The sequence below is a fragment of the Chelon labrosus genome (assembly GCF_963514085.1).
Source record: "Chelon labrosus genome assembly, chromosome: 24".
NCBI classification, from domain to species: Eukaryota; Metazoa; Chordata; class Actinopteri; order Mugiliformes; family Mugilidae; genus Chelon; species Chelon labrosus.
Window position 1 is genome coordinate 12140911 of NC_140357.1, and position 17165 is coordinate 12158075.

The following is a 17165-nucleotide window of genomic DNA, read 5'->3' on the forward strand; positions in this document are numbered from 1 at the left end:
GTGACAGGAAGTTTATAAAATTATCCATCACCAATGAGAGCAGTAATGTTAACGCACAGTTTTTGTTTCTTCACCTACCTGAGTGTCTGCATCCACTCACGTCAAAGAAAGCTTTGCTCTGCGCTTCAGTCATTACAAAGGACCATGAACTCATAAGGGTTTCATCGATCACTGCTTTCACATGCTGCATAAGAGATCAGACAGAAATTGAGGTTACCTAAAGTTTCAAGCTGATTATTGTATGTGTGTTGCCATAGTAACAGACTCGTCTCTGAACACTTACAACGTGTGTCTCGTTGGAGTGGCTTGACGCAGCGAGTTGTACAGCTGTTTGTGCTCCAAAGTTGTAGATTGAAACCATCATCTGTGAATAGAAACCCGGACAGATAATATTAGGAACCGCTTTAAAGGCATTTTGATGTGAAGTTGTTCAACTTGAAAACAAGGTACTCACGTTTAAATTAGTGTCGTTTGTTGCATGACGCAATGCAACCTCAACCCAGCATCTGGAGGCAGAAGTGATGGCTGGCAGAGCCTGATGGATTGAGGAGTTAGCAGCTGTTGTGTTAGACTTTATCTCCACTGTCATGCTGTCAACTTCATGATTCTCAAACAGAAGGCACTCGTTTTCAGCATCAGCTGAGCTGTTCTTGAAGCAAATCGCGATTACTGAATTGTTGTGGGACACCTGCAGAAACAGAGAGATATATATACACATATATGAAGTGGCAACAGCTTTGACTCAAGCTTCAGATATGAATCAAGACATATGATAAAATATGCATGTTGTGTAATTTCACTAGGCTATTTTAAAGAATTATTTTTTGGACTTAAACATCCTATATACATTTTTAAACTCTCTACACGGACAGCAGATTATATTAGATTACAGGTCTTTGAAAGGCCAAGCAGTCTGATGTCAGAGGATGTCAGACACATGGCTTAATCTTACTCACATGTATCTTTGTGAATTCACGGCCATAAAAGGTGATGGGACATGCGCTGATGTCCGTCTCTCCAGCACCAGCCATGGATACAGAAAGGTCAAGCTGACTGGCAGCAACTACAGCGAGAAGATGAAGGAAAGAACAAACGTGAGCCTTCGCACAGTAGCCATTGTGGATTGTGATTGCGGAAACAGAGGCCAACTTGGCTTGAAAATGACTTGAAGCCGATGTTTACCTGCCAGAAGCAGGAGTAGTACGCCTGGCTTTGACATCCTGGAGCCCAGCAGTAGAAGCTATGGGAGGAACAAAGTAAGGGGCAACACACGTTAGCCTTCAGTATCCTTACATTTTGTTGCTCCAGTGTTGGAAAGTAATTACTCAAAAGTGACAGTAAATACTGAACTTATGTACAGCTGCAGCACCATGCAAATAATTACATGCACTTTTACTCAAGATACATTCTGAATGCATCACTGTCCACTTTTAGTTTATTTTTATTAGTTTGTGCATGTCAAAAAATATCTCCTAAAAAGCTTGTTTGCAAAGTAGAACGTGCTCACCTCATCAAATTTGTATTTATCCCTTTGAAACCTTTCTTTAAAAAAAATATTTTTCTGCTCTCTGTATTTTAGTCTTGTTTTTAGTGTCATTATCAGTAGTATTATAATGATAATGTAAGGTATTACATTTGCTAGTATGAAATTTGATCCATCTGGGAATCACGCTTGCATCACACTATTATATTCCAGTGATTGATAAGAAAAAGAAAACAAACCCAGAGTTAAGCAGAGCGGAATAAACAGGATCAGTGTGAACATTGTTCACAGCTTGGATTGTAAAACTTATCTATAAACATTGATGCATTTTGATCCATTTTAAGGATCTGCAGTGATTCCATAAGCATCATCCTCATTAAGTCCGGTAGACGGAGGGAAAATGTGCAGCTTGTCTTACCGTTGGGAAGTTGGAGGTTGGAGGAGAATCTCAGCAGAAGGAAGCCTGATGTTTCAGCTCTCAGATAGATGTGCTTGTCACCTGTCTCCGTCTGCGTCTATTTATACAGATCCGAGTTGCTTGCGCCCCTGAGAACTGTCGTGCACTCTCGAATTGTTGAACCCCCTAAACTGGCTCGTCCTGTTGATGTCAAATAAGGAATTTTTCAAAGAAATGACTTGGAGGAGAATTCACTGAGCGTGAGTAATTAACAACCTTTAAGTGCCTCACAAAATATGTTTAGCATGTGATGTATTTCAACAGACTCATTTAAATGTTCTAGTTGTGAAGTTACACAAGATTTATTTTTTATTTTTTATTTTGCAGCTTGCCTTACTTTTACTGAAAGTAAATGTTGATAACACTCAGATGGTTGTTGCCACATTGCACAGTGCTCCACTCCTGCTTAAATGAGCTTCAATGAATTACTTAATGTAAAGGAAGGAGTGTCCAACTGATTCAGAACAAACGCATGCAGTTTTCTTCCATGAAAGCTGGAGGTGCAGAAGAAAAAGAAAATCTATAGCAAACAATGCTGTCCTTAATTTTACATTTTTTTATTTGTCATTTATCACTGGTGATAAAATTGAAATGGAATTTTAACAGTTTCAACAGAGCACCTTTCCTTGTGATGACAGGCTGACCTCTTTTCTCTTTTAGCCTCCCCTATTTTTAGTGTTCTTCTATAATCACACGCCCATCACACTGGCTTAATAACTCCTCCAAGCACTGGATAATTGCAGAAACATCAGCATTCTCACCTAAGGATGTCTTTAACCTGAGAATTTCAGGTGTCTTTGATGAGTTTGTGACAGATGTGAACGGACTGCTTTGCTCCTCCAAAAAGCTTAAATGCAAATGAGAGAAGTTGTTTTTTAAATTTACTTTTATTTAAGCACACGGTTATAACTGAGGGTAAAGTACAGATTAAAATGTGATTTTAACTTTTAATTTACTACTTGATTTCCTCTTTAGATTATATGAGATTATGTATATATATATATATATATATATATATATATATATATATATATATATATATATATATATATATATATGTATGTATATATAAAAACAAAAACAAAAAAACGTCCCTCTCACCCTCTTGGGGTGGTATTTTTTGTGTCATCCTCAAGCTCGGGTCCTCTACCAGAGGCCTGGGAGTTTGAGGGTTCTGCACAGTATCTTAGCTTATAGGACTGCTCTCTTCTGGACTGAGGCTTCTGATGTTGTTCCTGGGATCTGTTGGAGCCACTCCCCCAGTTTGGTTGTCACTGCCCCGAGTGCTCCTACTACCACGGGGACCACGCTCACCTTGACCTTCCACATCTGCTCCAGCTGTTCTTTCAACGCTTGGTACTTTTCAACCTTTTCGTGTTCCTTCTTTCTGATGTTGGGATCTGCTGGTATCGCCACATCTATCACCACCGCCTTCTTCTGCTCTGTGTCTACCACCACAATGTCCGGTTGGTTAGCCAGGACCTGTTTGTCAGTCTGGAAGCTGAAGTCCCACAGCACCTTGGCCCTTTGGGTTTTTAGGTACTTCTATTCCATACTGGGTACAGATGTTCCTGTACACTATTCCAGCCACTTGGTTGTGTCTCTCCATGTACGCTGACCCGGCTAGCATCTTACACCCTGCTATTAGGTTAGTGTGTGCTTCACCTCACTGTGTGCTTTGTGTGTTTACTAATTCACGGATGGGATAAATGCAGAGACCAAATTCCTTGTATACACAAGTATACTTGGCCCACAGACCTTAATCTTAAAAAAAAATCTTAATCTTAATCTTATGTGCTGGACTGTCTCAGGGGCATCTTTGCATAGTCTGCACCTTGGGTCTGATCTACTCTTGTAGATCTTGGCCTCTATGGCTCTTGTACCTAGGGCCTGTACTTGTGCTGCCATGATCAGTGCCTCTGTGCTGTCTCTGAGTCCAGCCTTTTCCAGCCATTGGTAGGTCTTCTCAATATCAGCCACTTCTTCAATTTGGCTGTGGAAATTTAAAAGAAGCAGATAAAAGAACAACAAAAGAAAGGAATGTTTCCTAGAGGTTTGTTCTAAGTTTACACAAAATATTTCAACACTTCCATGTTCAGGAATATTAACATTGAGTTCTTTATGTAGGATGAGGAAGGGAAGTCCAGGAGTCAGGACAAAGGAGAGCATGGAGAAGAAGAAGGGGAGAACATGAGAGCAGAGGGAGGGAACACAGTGTTTTTGTCACTCACACTTGTTCTTTAATAAAACATAAATTAATGCATTAAAAACATTCAATGCACTGATAAACACAACTATTTTACTGCACGTAGCCTACAAAGTTTTTATTTAATTTTATTTAAGTAATATACGTCAAGTTAACTCCAACTTAATTTCGTTGTACCACAATGACAAATAAAGACATTCTATTCTATTCTACTCTATAGCCTCAGGATATTCTTATACAACTGTCTTTGAACATTCTGTTGTACTGAGTTGGCCTTTTTATCCTGAGGGCTTTCACTTTGTGACAAATGCCAGAGATATTTTCCAGAAAGCTAATATGCAAAAAACACAAATGCCTTTTTGGGTTTTCAGTTTTTTCAAAATGCATCGTGACTTTGAATCTTGGGTGTCAGGTTTCAGACATTAATACGCAATTCTTCTAAACATTATACACGGAAAAATCATCTACGTCGTCTCATTTATTTCAGTCAAGACGACTTCACTGAGAAACCTCTAGCTGGAGGGTTTTAAAAGTGGTAGTGGGAGACAAACAGGTTTCTGCTCCCTTAACCCTACATAAATCATTTGAAAACTAATTTAGTATCATTCTTTTGGTTCAGGTAGAGTGCAGCTTCACTGAATGGAGAACAAGACAGAGTCAAACAACTGAATCCCACATATTTTTGTCGCTGCTCTGAGATAACGTCCCAAACTTCAGTTCTGTAATCACACACCTGGTGTCGAGCTGGAGGGCAATATTTCAGCATTTTCACATTGCTTTGTCTGCAAACTGCATCATGCATGCTATAATACAGTTTAGAGCCTTTTATCTGTAAGAAGCAATAAAACCGTCCTGCACTCTTAATTCATTCCTCCAACTCACGAACTGTCAAAGGAGGTATCTTAATATGTTTAAATGACTTTTATCCTGAGGGCTTTCTAGTGCTTTACATCTTTTAGTGATATGTCACTCCAAAGAGATCACCCAGAAAGCCTATAAGAAAAGCAGGAGTCTTCTTTGATATTGGACAACTTCTATTTTGTTAGTATTAACTGTAAGCTATAAAAAAGATATACTTTAACTATCGAAGTAAGAGTACACATCACCAAATGTAATCTGCTAATTATAAAATAATAAATGAATGCACATTTCAACTATGACGTCCTAAGAAAATATATGATTTTGTCTCCGGTGTTTGTTATTTCTATGTAAGGGCCAACTGAAAGATCTGCAACAAAGAGTTGACGAGCAGTTTTCAGACTCTTGCAGAAAATTGTTGGCTGCAAAAATAGAATAACAAAACATTTTAATTATAAATATAATAGAGTGAGATTTACTTATTAAACTGTATTGTGGAGAATTTTAACACAAAAGAAATCAACCTACAGCCATAGTGTGGTTGTCAGTGATAATATTCTTCTAAAATACAGACTGGGCCGATTGTTTTTTTTCATCTTGAAACTCAGATATGTAACTAGGCCCTTTACCTCATCTGTTCACTAGGTGGCGTTCCAGAGATTCCTGCTCTTCTTTCAGCGCCTCTTTCAGCTCTAGAGCGTACTCTACTAACTTGTCTGTCCAGTCTTTTTATGTGTGTGTCCGTCTGATCTTCAGTTATTTTACATTTAATTGTCTGTTACCCTACCACTGATCCTGATCGAAGCAGAGATAGATCACATTGCTGCTGGAGTTGTTGTATTAAAGTTCAATTCCACTTCCTTTCTGAAATAAAACAAGGCACTGAACACATTTTACCAATTACATCAGAATCACTCGATCACTTGATGCATCAACTTTGTTCTGAATGCAGCATGACTGTCAGTTTAAACATGTGAGCCTATAAAAACACGTATAACACTAAAACTAAAATTTCCCAGCAGATCATTATCTTGTTTTTGTTATTTTTCTTTTTTATAATGAATATTTGAATATATTATTCATGCAGGGTTGGACATACATTCAGAACAGCTGTAAGGGAAGAAAACCCTAGTTAGTTCTCAGGCCTCGAGCTTTGGGTCGTAGAGAGAATCATTTGCTGTCATTTGCTGCAACAGCAGCAGCACAAAGACAGTAAAGTCATAAAGTTGAGAAGGTTATTGTGCCAAACATCTGTGTGAGAAGCCCCTGAGAGTATCGTAGCGACCAGAGTAGTGTTTAATTTCTTATAATTGAAAACTTGATGTGCCAATGTGATATTTGTTCTTTGCTCTTCAGCGCTTTAACACTCTTAGACCCAGACCCTGTGCTAAATCTTTACTAAAATCATTTGGCACACTTGTGCACTTTCATCTCACCTCAGAGCCTTTCTACCAAAATGGAGCCGAACAGAAACAATGTTCACGGCAGATTTTCAACATGAATTACATTTCTAAAAGTCTTTATTCACCTACGCTGCACACTGACGCAACAAGGGAGAGGAATGCAACTGAGTGAGATGGTGCTGATAGAAAATACAGTTGTTGACTGCACTTCAGATCAAGTGAGTACATGATTATAGTTTCTGGGATCAGAGGTTTCAAACATACATTTGTAATAAATTTTTGTAGTGGCAGTGACATATTTGCCCTGATGATAATGTGGAACCTGGAATTAATCTTGACTTCACTGCCTGAAAGCAATCAGATCAACACAACAGTGAACAAATGCATATTTTTGTCATATTATGTCAGGATTTACACTAAAACACTTTAAACTTAAAGCAATGAACTCAGAAATGCTAAAACAGGCAGGTGTATTGGTTTATAATAGGCTGACAAAGCTCCACATAATAAACTGCCAAGCCTATAATTTTCATGCCATCTAGTCAAACTGGTTTAATTGAAATGTAAATGGGCACCTCCCTGTTTTCTTTTATTTAGTATCAAAGTGATCCTCTGTCGACAGTGGCAGAAATGTTCAGCACCAGCTCAGGTAAGATGCACGGTTCATCTCTTCTTTTATTGACCGTGGAGAAATGATATGAGCATGAAATTCAACTTCCATAAAATATATAACTTTGAGTGACTCTGTCTTTTTATTGGTGCTCCCACAGACACCCACCCATCAGGCTACAACCTGGGCCCCCAGCCCGGGGACCAGGGGTCCCATGGGGGCCATGGGCCTGAAGGGGACCATGGAAGAGATGGTCGCCATGGAGATGATCATCATAGAGATGGTCAGCATGGAGATGATCATCGTAGAGATGATCGCCATGGAGATGACCATCGTAGAGATGATCGCCATGGAGATGACCATCGTAGAGATGACCGCCATGGAGATGACCATCGTAGAGATGATCATGGAGATGACCGCCATGGCGACTACAGGAAATGCAGCCCTGACCGTGACCAGGATCGCAACAGGGACAGACACAGCCCTGATCGCCATGGAGACCGTGATCATGAGCGCGAACACAGTCCTCGTCGTCAACGCCGTGGGAGCGGTGGTGGAAGCCCCAGTCGAGGGAGTGGAGGGAGTGGAGGAAGTAGTGGAAGTGGCAGTGAAAGTGATGGCGACGGCCACCATAAAAAACATGGCCACAAACACAAGCACAAGCATGGCCGTGGTCATGGTCATGGGCGTGGCCGTGGGCATGGAAGAGGAGGTGGACACTGGTAGAGAGGTGAATACGGGTGAGATACAAAATTCATTAAAGACCCTGAAACACCTTTTTTTCACTCGTTACTTTGCTAAACTGAAGCTACATGAAGACAGAAGGTTGTATTCTGCCAAAGTAGGAAGTGTCTTTGGTTATTTCACATCAGAGATTTCTTTTTTTTGTGTGTCTACTTCTAAACTCTCACTAGTTTTAAGAGGGCAGAGCTCAGTTAGAGCAAATGCAGTGTCACAGATTTACTCATGAACTGTATATGAGGACCGAGGACATTATTTAGCATTCATCCTTTAACAGTCAGTACCTCAAAGTCAATTTGTTTGCATTGTAGCACGAACCAAGTTAGGAGACTACAAAAGAAAATATGTCCAATATGAAGAAGAACTGAACTAGTCTCAATCAAGAAAAGAGAGACAACTTGAGAAGCTCCTTAGCTGACATTTGAGAACTACATGGCTTTCAACTATACCTCAGTTTGTCTTGTTGAAGTGTGTTTTCTTGCTCAGCTCACTGGATTGCATATATTATTTGGAGAAAACCTAATTTCCTCTTGTCTTATTTTGTTCTGTTAGGCAGCAGACACGCCGATCACCTGAAGAGTACTCTTCCTCTGAAGCATTTTTTAATAGATAGATGATGTGAAGGCATTCTACACTGTACTGATATTGAACAGCTGTTTTACACTTTGCTACAGATTCCTGCAACCTTTGAAACTCAGCCGAACAAGCTGAGAAGATGGCTGCAAAGAATTAACTGCATGAAATAGAATAGTGAACATTCTCTACTGTATCAGCATGTGTACAAAGAAAATGGTTTAAGTTGTATTTCTGCTCTTAAATGAAATAAAAATCTGAAATAGCTCCTAGTGTATGATGAGTTCTTTGCAAGCTGAATTTGAATATACAAATTGGATGAAAGCATCTCCTTAGTCAAAGAGTTTGCTTGTAGAAACAAGACATGAATAGTGTTTTATATTCTGAATAAAAGTCCTTTATGCCCTCTACCAGTTAAGCTTCTTTGTTGTAAACGCATCGCACAAAACATCATAATTTCCGATCCACCCATGCAGCCTGGAGCTGCAGGTCACACCTTTGGGTGGAGTTGCTGAGTCAGTTGAGGTGACATGTTTCCACCACACACAACAATTTGCAGATGAAGAGGCGGTCTACCTGCCTGCGTGGTTTCAAATAGTTTTGTACGTGGGCATAAAAAGTTAAAGGCTGTAGAAACCACATTGTTAAACAACAGGAATATCTGAATAGAAAATAAAGCTAACATACTCAAAGTGAGCATTAAAATTATAAAACAACATCATGCATTGACACACGTTTAACCTATCTTTAGTCTTGCACCCTGATTAATATTGCATTTCATTTTTCCAGAACTATTGTTTGTAGACTGATATCCTCCCCTGCTGATTATTCAAATGTTTATATTCAGATAATAAGTGTATTAACTCAATATAAAAGGTATGCAATGATTATTTTTCTTCATGAACGAAACATTTACCTTTGGTCTCTCAGTCTACATTAAATCACATGAATAGTCAGTCTAAAAATATAGATTTTAAAACCTGTATAAAAAGTAAATTGCCTTTATTTGAAAGTATTCTCTTCCAACCAGAGAGAGTTTCTTTCTGTGATCAAAGTAAAGTTGCTGACATGAAATCCTTTCATTGACTTAACCCCGACTCAACTCTGATTATGGTTTCATTTCCACTGAAACTCTTCCACCTGTAAACAAGCTGAAGGACAAGGTCGTCCTGTTGAGCAAGTGTCTCTATATGTCATTTTCCCATGTCACTTTCTGACACACAGTAGGCTCCATTTTTACATAATGTTCATGTATTATTTAGTGTAAAATTATTTTTTTTTTCTTATGTAAATCCCAAATAGTTCATGGACAAAAAACAACAAATTAGTGGCTTTCAACATTTCCATGTGTTTGAGTGCATGAGTTGGAAGGAATATAGTCACTAGTGACATCAAGTGGTAGCAAGCAGGAAGCTAAAGCTCACGTCCTCCTGCTGTCACAAAAACTCACTAGAGCTTAAAATGTTGATTAATCTGCCACTGAAAGTAAAATGATTGTTTCAGATGAAGATGCAGTCCTGTCTTATTCTGTTACTTGTAAGAAATATTTGTGAATTTAAAGGAAAGTTTAGAGCTCAGGGCTTTGATTCATCTGATGATTACATAACAACATTTTTTGAGATTTCAAAAATAAGATTTCTTCCTCACTAATCACAGTTTTATGCAAAATGTCACCGTATTCCTGACTGAAACTCATGTTTTGCAATGTGAAGAAATGACAAAAACATTCTTCAGTTGTGGACAGAAGGTCTGTGATGAGCAGCTACATTTCTCTAAAATTAGAGGTTCAGATGACAACCTGGCATTTTCACCAGCTTCATCGCCAACACATTTTGTGTACAGGTGCAGTCGGACTTGACGTAGAAAGTTTCTGTCAGTTCATATAATATAATCGCATTCAGCGTCGATGAAAGGCAGCTCCTTGTATCGAATCTCCACCTCCCAGCAGAGCTGCAGAGCCTGAGCAACAATATCCTCTGACATCCTCTGAGCAAAGTCCAGCACTGCTCTGCTGACTGGAGGAGGGACTGATGAACAACAGTCAGCTGAACTTATAAAACATTTAGCCTCGTGTACGTCCTTCAGAAACTCCTCTGTTTCATGTGTATAGATAACAGTCTCCTTCACTTTTTCTGAACCGGCTGAAGACCTGCATCTGGATTTATTACATCCCATTTTCACCAAGAGACTGCAGGAGCTGTCCACTTTTCAGAACCAATTGATGTTGATTTCCATGTCTGCTGAAAAGAACCATTTATTTAATATTAATTTTGAACTCTTCCACGAGGTGTTTTCACCCAAACAGAGACTTCTTGTCGACTTTAAAGAAACATATCATTACCTGTAGCCTTTTGTTGATCCAGAAACAATAAAACCAAGGTAATCTGAATGACAGCAGTCTTCACTGAAAACCAAACATCCAAGAAATGCTTCACAAAGCTGAAAAAATGAAATATCATAGCATTTTAATCCTTCACGTGCTGCGCTGTGCTGCAGCTACTCTCGGGCTAATTTAAGGTCTGTGACCTCTAGAGCAGCTGATAAACAGGCAGCTGTACTAGTTTGGTGGGAGGAGCAGATAACACCAGACCACCCAAAACTCATCATAAAATGGAAAAAATAAATATTTATTCAACTAGATATTGGTTTATAATGTGGCGCCCATGTGTCTTCTATTAATGGTATATTTGCAGTTTGGGGGATTTATGTAATTTCTTAAGTAATTAGTAGTAAATCTATGATAACATAACTATTTGGTAAACATTTCTGGTGCGTTCATGTGTTATCTATAGATAACTGCTCAGTTCACAGTAAAACCATTTTTACTCACATTGCTGCTGCAGATCAAGTGTAGCTGATTCAGAAAACACCACAAAGCCTTTTAGTTTATGACAGCAGCTTCAAATCATGCTGCTGATATCTGCTTGAGCAGGTCAGCAGGTGACTGTGCCTTCAGAGTCTTTACACAGGGTGGGAGTCAGTCCAGCTCTGCATGTGGACACAGATGAAGTGGTGCCATCTGGTGGCAACAAAGTCAGTTCACGAGACTGGAAAATGCATTTTGTATTTTAATAAAACGAACCTCTCAAAGTGCAGCAACAGCCACGCAATCTGTGCTTGTCTTTCTTTTAGATTTTTCTTTTCATTTATTCTACTCTGATGTTGATTTGACAAACTGAGGAATACATGTTAAAAAGTCAGATTTATTATCATCTTCCACTCAGATTTTAGAGGCCCATCAGTTGCGACAGGTGACATTCGTGTGGACAGCTAATTTGTTTTTGTAATTCAAACCTTTGACATATCATTTGCAATACCTTTATTGCATTAAATAAAATTTCACTGAACGTACTGCTACCTCTTTAAAATTTCACTCATAGAAAAAAGACCCCTTTTGCAGCCAATCATAAAGTCCTGAGGCTCAGGGACAGACGCATATCAGACAGCGTCATTCCACTGACTTCTTCTTCTCTTCAGGATGCTCCTCTTTCTCTGCCTGACCGCCTCGTTATTCTCTGCGGGTTTTACCATGGAGATGAACCAGACCTCGAAGCTGCTGGTGGAGAGCGGAGAGCAGTGCTCAGCCTGTGACTTCCGGGAGCACAGCAAGCAAATGAGGCTCCACAGCATCAAGTCGCAGATCCTCAGCATCCTGCGCCTCGAACAGGCGCCCAACATAAGCCGGGACATGATCCGCCAGCTGCTCCCAAAAGCACCTCCTTTGACCCAGCTACTTGACCAGTACGACCCGCGGGTGGAAGACGAGGACCACGCAACGACGGAGACTATCATCACCATGGCCACCAAGAGTAACTAAACCCGACCAAAGAAAGTTTCATTGTGTTTTGTCTTATTTTGCTTTGCTTTGATTGTTGTGCGTAAAATGCGAAGTACATGCGTAAATCGTGTGCGTAAAACTTACCTCGAAGCAGCAACACAGTAAAGTGGAGACGGTTTCTTCTCATTATTTTTGCTTTTCATGTATAGTGTTTATATAGGTGAGAAAAATACAAACATTACACCTTATTACCACAGTGACCCTCTGATCTTTCCTCTGTGCCACCATCTGGACACCTTTTACCTTCTTTTCTGTGATGTAGACAATCACTGCTGTAAAAATATACCTCCATATATTATGTAATATATTTTAAAGTCAGGGGCTCATACATATCTACCCAAATTAAGTTCTTAAACCATTCTTACATGTAGTTCTATAAAAACTGTTGGATAGCCACCCCAAACTCCAGTTAAATTATTTGCATATGACAAGATACTTTAACATTTCATATGAATTATTTCTTCCAGCCAATCTGATCGCCCAGGACGAGTTGTCCTCTTGTTGTCTGTTCAGCCTCAGTCCAAAGATCCAGCCCAAAAACATCCTGAGCGCTCAGCTGTGGGTTCACCTGCGGCCTGCCGACATGGTCACCACTGTCTTCCTGCAGATTTCTCGCCTCAAACCCGGGAAGGAGGGAAACAACACCCGTGTCCGGGTGCGCTCCCTGAAGATTGACACTGACGCCGGCGCTGGTTCCTGGCAGAGCATTGACATCAAGTCTCTGCTTCAGGCTTGGCTGCGTCAACCAGAAACCAACTATGGTATAGAGATCAATGCTTATGACTCCAAAGGAGAAGACCTCGCTGTCACCTCAGCCGAACCTGGAGAGGAAGGGCTGGTGAGTGCAACACAAATCAAAATATTAACATAAACCTTAAACTCATATGCTCAAAATTTGTTCTGGAAACTTTGTTACTCTGATCAAGTGGGAATGAATGAATGAGAAAAGCAATACATGGTTTAGATTCAGGTTTATTTGTCATAAATAAAAAGTAATACATGGTTTACTTCCAAAACAATTTGGCAGATTCACTGCATTTCTAGTATGTAGCATAATTATAGTATCTGTTGAGCTCCAAAGCTGCACAGAAAGACAGTCTTAAAGTCTTGTTGCTTTATTAATTTCCAGCAACCATTCATTGAGGTGAAGATACTGGACAAACCCAAGAGGTCTCGACGAGACTCGGGCCTCAACTGTGATGAGGAATCTGCGGAGACACGCTGCTGTCGCTACCCACTCACTGTGGACTTCGAGGAGTTCGGCTGGGACTGGATCATCGCGCCCAAGCGCTACCGGGCCAACTACTGCTCAGGGGAGTGTGAGTTCATGCACTTGCAGCAGTATCCACATGCACACCTGGTGAACAAGGCCAACCCACGGGGCACCGCAGGGCCCTGCTGCACGCCCACCAAGATGTCGCCCATCAACATGCTGTACTTCAACCGCAAGGAGCAGATAATTTACGGAAAGATCCCGTCCATGGTGGTCGACCACTGTGGCTGCTCCTGAAGACTACGAGGCCTCCTGCAGGACCTAAGGCCGATAACAGAAGCTCAGTTCTCAGCAAAAGTGTGAAATCTTAATTTGATGCAGTAGTTTCAGAACACGAGCAAATGAGCAGGTTTTAAGGATGTTGAAGATTTTCCACGAGAGAAATGGCATGAGTTTTTTCCAAGGAAGTGGGCTCTTTAAAGTTATTCTTTAGTTTTGTACTTTGCATTTTTAGCCAAATACACACAAAACCAAAAAAATTAAAGTATGACACCAGCATGATGGACAAAGCATCCTTGACTGTGGTTTACATTTTGTGAATGCACCAGTCTTTGTCATCCATTTTTAAACTGGTCGTGAATACCTGGGCCACTCAACAGTGATATGTTATCTCCTTATAAAGTTGTTGGGGTTGCATCCCCTTGATGAATGTAAGATCAGTCTTGCTTTTCCTTTTTAGGTTTTTGGTTTCCATCAGCTCTTGAGAGACATATTTACCTCTCAAGAAGCTAAATTCTCCATTATGTCCATTAGTTATTTCTTACTGTGTATATGTGCTGTTTGCTGCTGAAGCTTTTTAGGGCTTTGTCTTTGAAAACAGCTACAACAAAGATGCTAAAATAACATTTTCAGTTAAATGTTTGTTGAAGGATGATAAATTAACCAGTAACAGCCAGTTGGATGCACAAATGTCAGGAACTTTTTCGAGCACCCTAACACAGATGTGTTCACATGAAACAAGACTTTCAGACTCAGCAAATGGTATAGATAGATGATGAAAGAAAGCCAGACTCCTGCTGCTTACTGTCCTCCTTTTATATGTAAACCTGCCCTGATTTGAGCTTTGACCAGGGCAAACCCTGCAGGGCGTCTTCCACGTGCGCCTTTATTTTAAAAAACATGAACTGAATGACTCTGAGCCAATACGTCGACCCTCTCTGTCCCAGCGCTTCTTTGCAAACATCTCGCTGTGATCACTTCCCAAGAGCGTCACAGCAACAGAGAGAGAAAGGGATGGATTATTTTATGGACGTTGTTGCAGGTGTGTGTTGTTCAGTGTTGAGCTTTTATTCTGTCAGTGTGTTTTTGTTGTGTTGGCTCGTGTGGTATGTTGTAAGACAACTGGAATGACCCTGTCTTCTGTCATGGCGTCATGACATCATATATTAAAGTGTTGAGGCCAGGAAATTATAATTTTGGTGAAGTTGTGTGAAGCTTTCATGTACGCCAAGACAGTTAGAAGTTGAATGCCTTCATGTAAACATTTTCACATTTTTGAATAATATTCTTCTTATTGTGTCTTTATTCTTATATTGGTGGTGCATTGCAAAATCCAACAAATCTTGTTGCAATTTGTCTTCTTTGTATTTTAATGCTTTTTTTGCAGGATTCTTTTTTAACCTGAAAATTTTTGCGTTAAGGACTAACTTGACTCCGGACGGATCAGCAGCATTTCATCATTCATAGGACGCTGAATGATGATTCATCACATTCGCCTTCAAACATGATTGGGTCATGAAACCAACACCATGATGCACAACCAGTTGTCAAATATAAAGCTTCTACAGTCACAGGAAACCTTTATGCACTAAGGAGACCTATTGAGGTTTTGTTTTTCATTATTCTAACAGAAATCTGATGAACATCTACAAGTATAAATATAATATAGGGCAAAGGAACTGATTACATTTAAACTGAATTCTTTTGTTTTTGGTAAATATTAAATATTTGGTATGTTTTATAGACAGGTTTTCCTGCAGTTTATGACTGTCAGCATTCAGCTGTGCTATGTGGCAGTTGTTAGTCGGGCCAGTGGAGAAACTTCAATCCTAACCTTCTTCTCAAGATCTCAAGAAAATGAGAACCGATTATTTTCCAGAGGCTGGGTCACATCTAGAAATCATAAATGGCCTCGGACGTTTGGTCTCCAGCATCTAATATTTAAGTGTAAGAGTTGAAACTGTGATCTCAGAGGGAGGCTTCAGCTCAATTTGCAGCCAAGTGCAGATGTCCTGGTTGTTGTTGCGCTTCACAGGGGTTTCTGACCCAAACGTCCTTGTCCTGCCGTTGGAACAGAATGTCCACGAGTGACGATTCATGCTGGTGGTTCTGTTGTGAACTTGAGTTAACTTTTTCATTTTTTTTTTGTTGCAGCTTTTCTGCAAAATCTTAATTGGTGCATATTTGGATTTTTCTGTCATTGCGTTATGTTTATTCCTGCAAGTATTGTCACTTTTCTATCATTAATTATTCCAGCACAACATTATTGTTATTTGAAAAACCCATTAGAGACACAAAACTCTTCTGTTAATATTATATTATTATTAAAATGGGTAGAAATTAAAAACTGGTGCATCAGTATTTATAATGTAGTCTTTCTGACATTCTGCAAAATGATTTACTTCAGTACTTTTACTTTGTGGGATTTTAACTTGCTAATTGAATATTTTTATCTTGCAGTTTTGGTACTTTTACTTGTGTGAAGAGTCCCTAAACCACAAAACTGCAAAATATATATTATTTTAGTTTTCAATAAATATAATTTTGTGTTGCATTAATGTTTTTGTTGTTATTTAGGTGAAAGCACATATTTTGAGCACACGAGGGCGCCAAAGTACACCATACTGGTAAAATGTAGTTCTTTTCAGATAGTTTATGCTCCTATACTTAAACGCTGACTGTGTGCTTTGGATATTTGCGTGTCTCAAAAGATATGTGGACCCTGGAGTTTTGTTCTCTCTGTACATAAATAGAAACAATGATAAATGCTTCAGTAAATGTCCACATTTCAATCTCAAAGTGTTGAAATAAGTGAGGAGAGTTTGCTCATAACTGTGGGTCATTTTAATTCTTTATTTCATGGTCAAACAGTTTCATTATTTAGATTTCGGTTACTTAACAAAGTGTTCATATTTTCCTAACTACATAATTTTTCATACAGTTTATGAAAAAGTTTTTTTTGTTTTGTTTTGTTTTCATAACCTTTCATAATAAAGCACAGTCCAGTTTCAGTTCCTCTTCCTCATCAGAACAATCTGAAGTCGTTTTAACATCAAACTTTATCTTTACTCAGTCTTTAACAATTACAACCATTATTAGAATAAACATGACAAAGAAAAGAATCTATGAAGCGCACCACATGCTTATAAAACATCTGATTAGTACGTTTTTGTTTTATCTTATTCTAATGAATATAGGATTACTATTTCTGCTAATTGTTTTTGAAATAAAACACAGTGTTGATCATACAACCAAAACGATAAAGACTTCATTAAAGAGTCACAATTGATAGTTGTGGACAATTATTCTTATTTTGGACAAATTTAACGTTATAATATGAAACTGAGCCTGAGATGGTTAAGATTCAGTTTCGTATTAACAGGTATACTTTCTCTTTCTCTGAAAACACGTGGTCTCCCGAAGCTGTTCCGCGTATTGGCTTCACTCCCTCAAAAACGGACCAGTATTTTACTTTTAATTTTTTAAAAATGCATTTTACACACA

The 17165-nt window shown here is 39.2% G+C and overlaps 2 protein-coding genes across 2 annotated transcripts; both read left to right on the plus strand.

Moving 5' to 3' along the window:
- Window positions 1–6990: 6990 nt before the first annotated feature.
- LOC311509391 (uncharacterized protein) lies at window positions 6991–8598 on the plus strand. Its single transcript, XM_084574584.1, has 3 exons — window positions 6991–7056; window positions 7178–7757; window positions 8311–8598. The coding sequence occupies exons 2-3, from the start codon at window positions 7232–7234 to the stop codon at window positions 8373–8375; spliced, it is 591 nt and encodes a 196-aa protein (XP_084430710.1). The 5' UTR covers window positions 6991–7056; window positions 7178–7231; the 3' UTR covers window positions 8376–8598.
- A 2480-nt stretch (window positions 8599–11078) lies between these two features.
- LOC311509410 (growth/differentiation factor 8-like) lies at window positions 11079–16323 on the plus strand. Its single transcript, XM_084574621.1, has 3 exons — window positions 11079–12140; window positions 12637–13007; window positions 13299–16323. Exons 1-3 carry the CDS (start codon window positions 11810–11812, stop codon window positions 13677–13679), a joined length of 1083 nt encoding a protein of 360 aa, XP_084430747.1. The 5' UTR covers window positions 11079–11809; the 3' UTR covers window positions 13680–16323.
- Window positions 16324–17165: the final 842 nt, after the last annotated feature.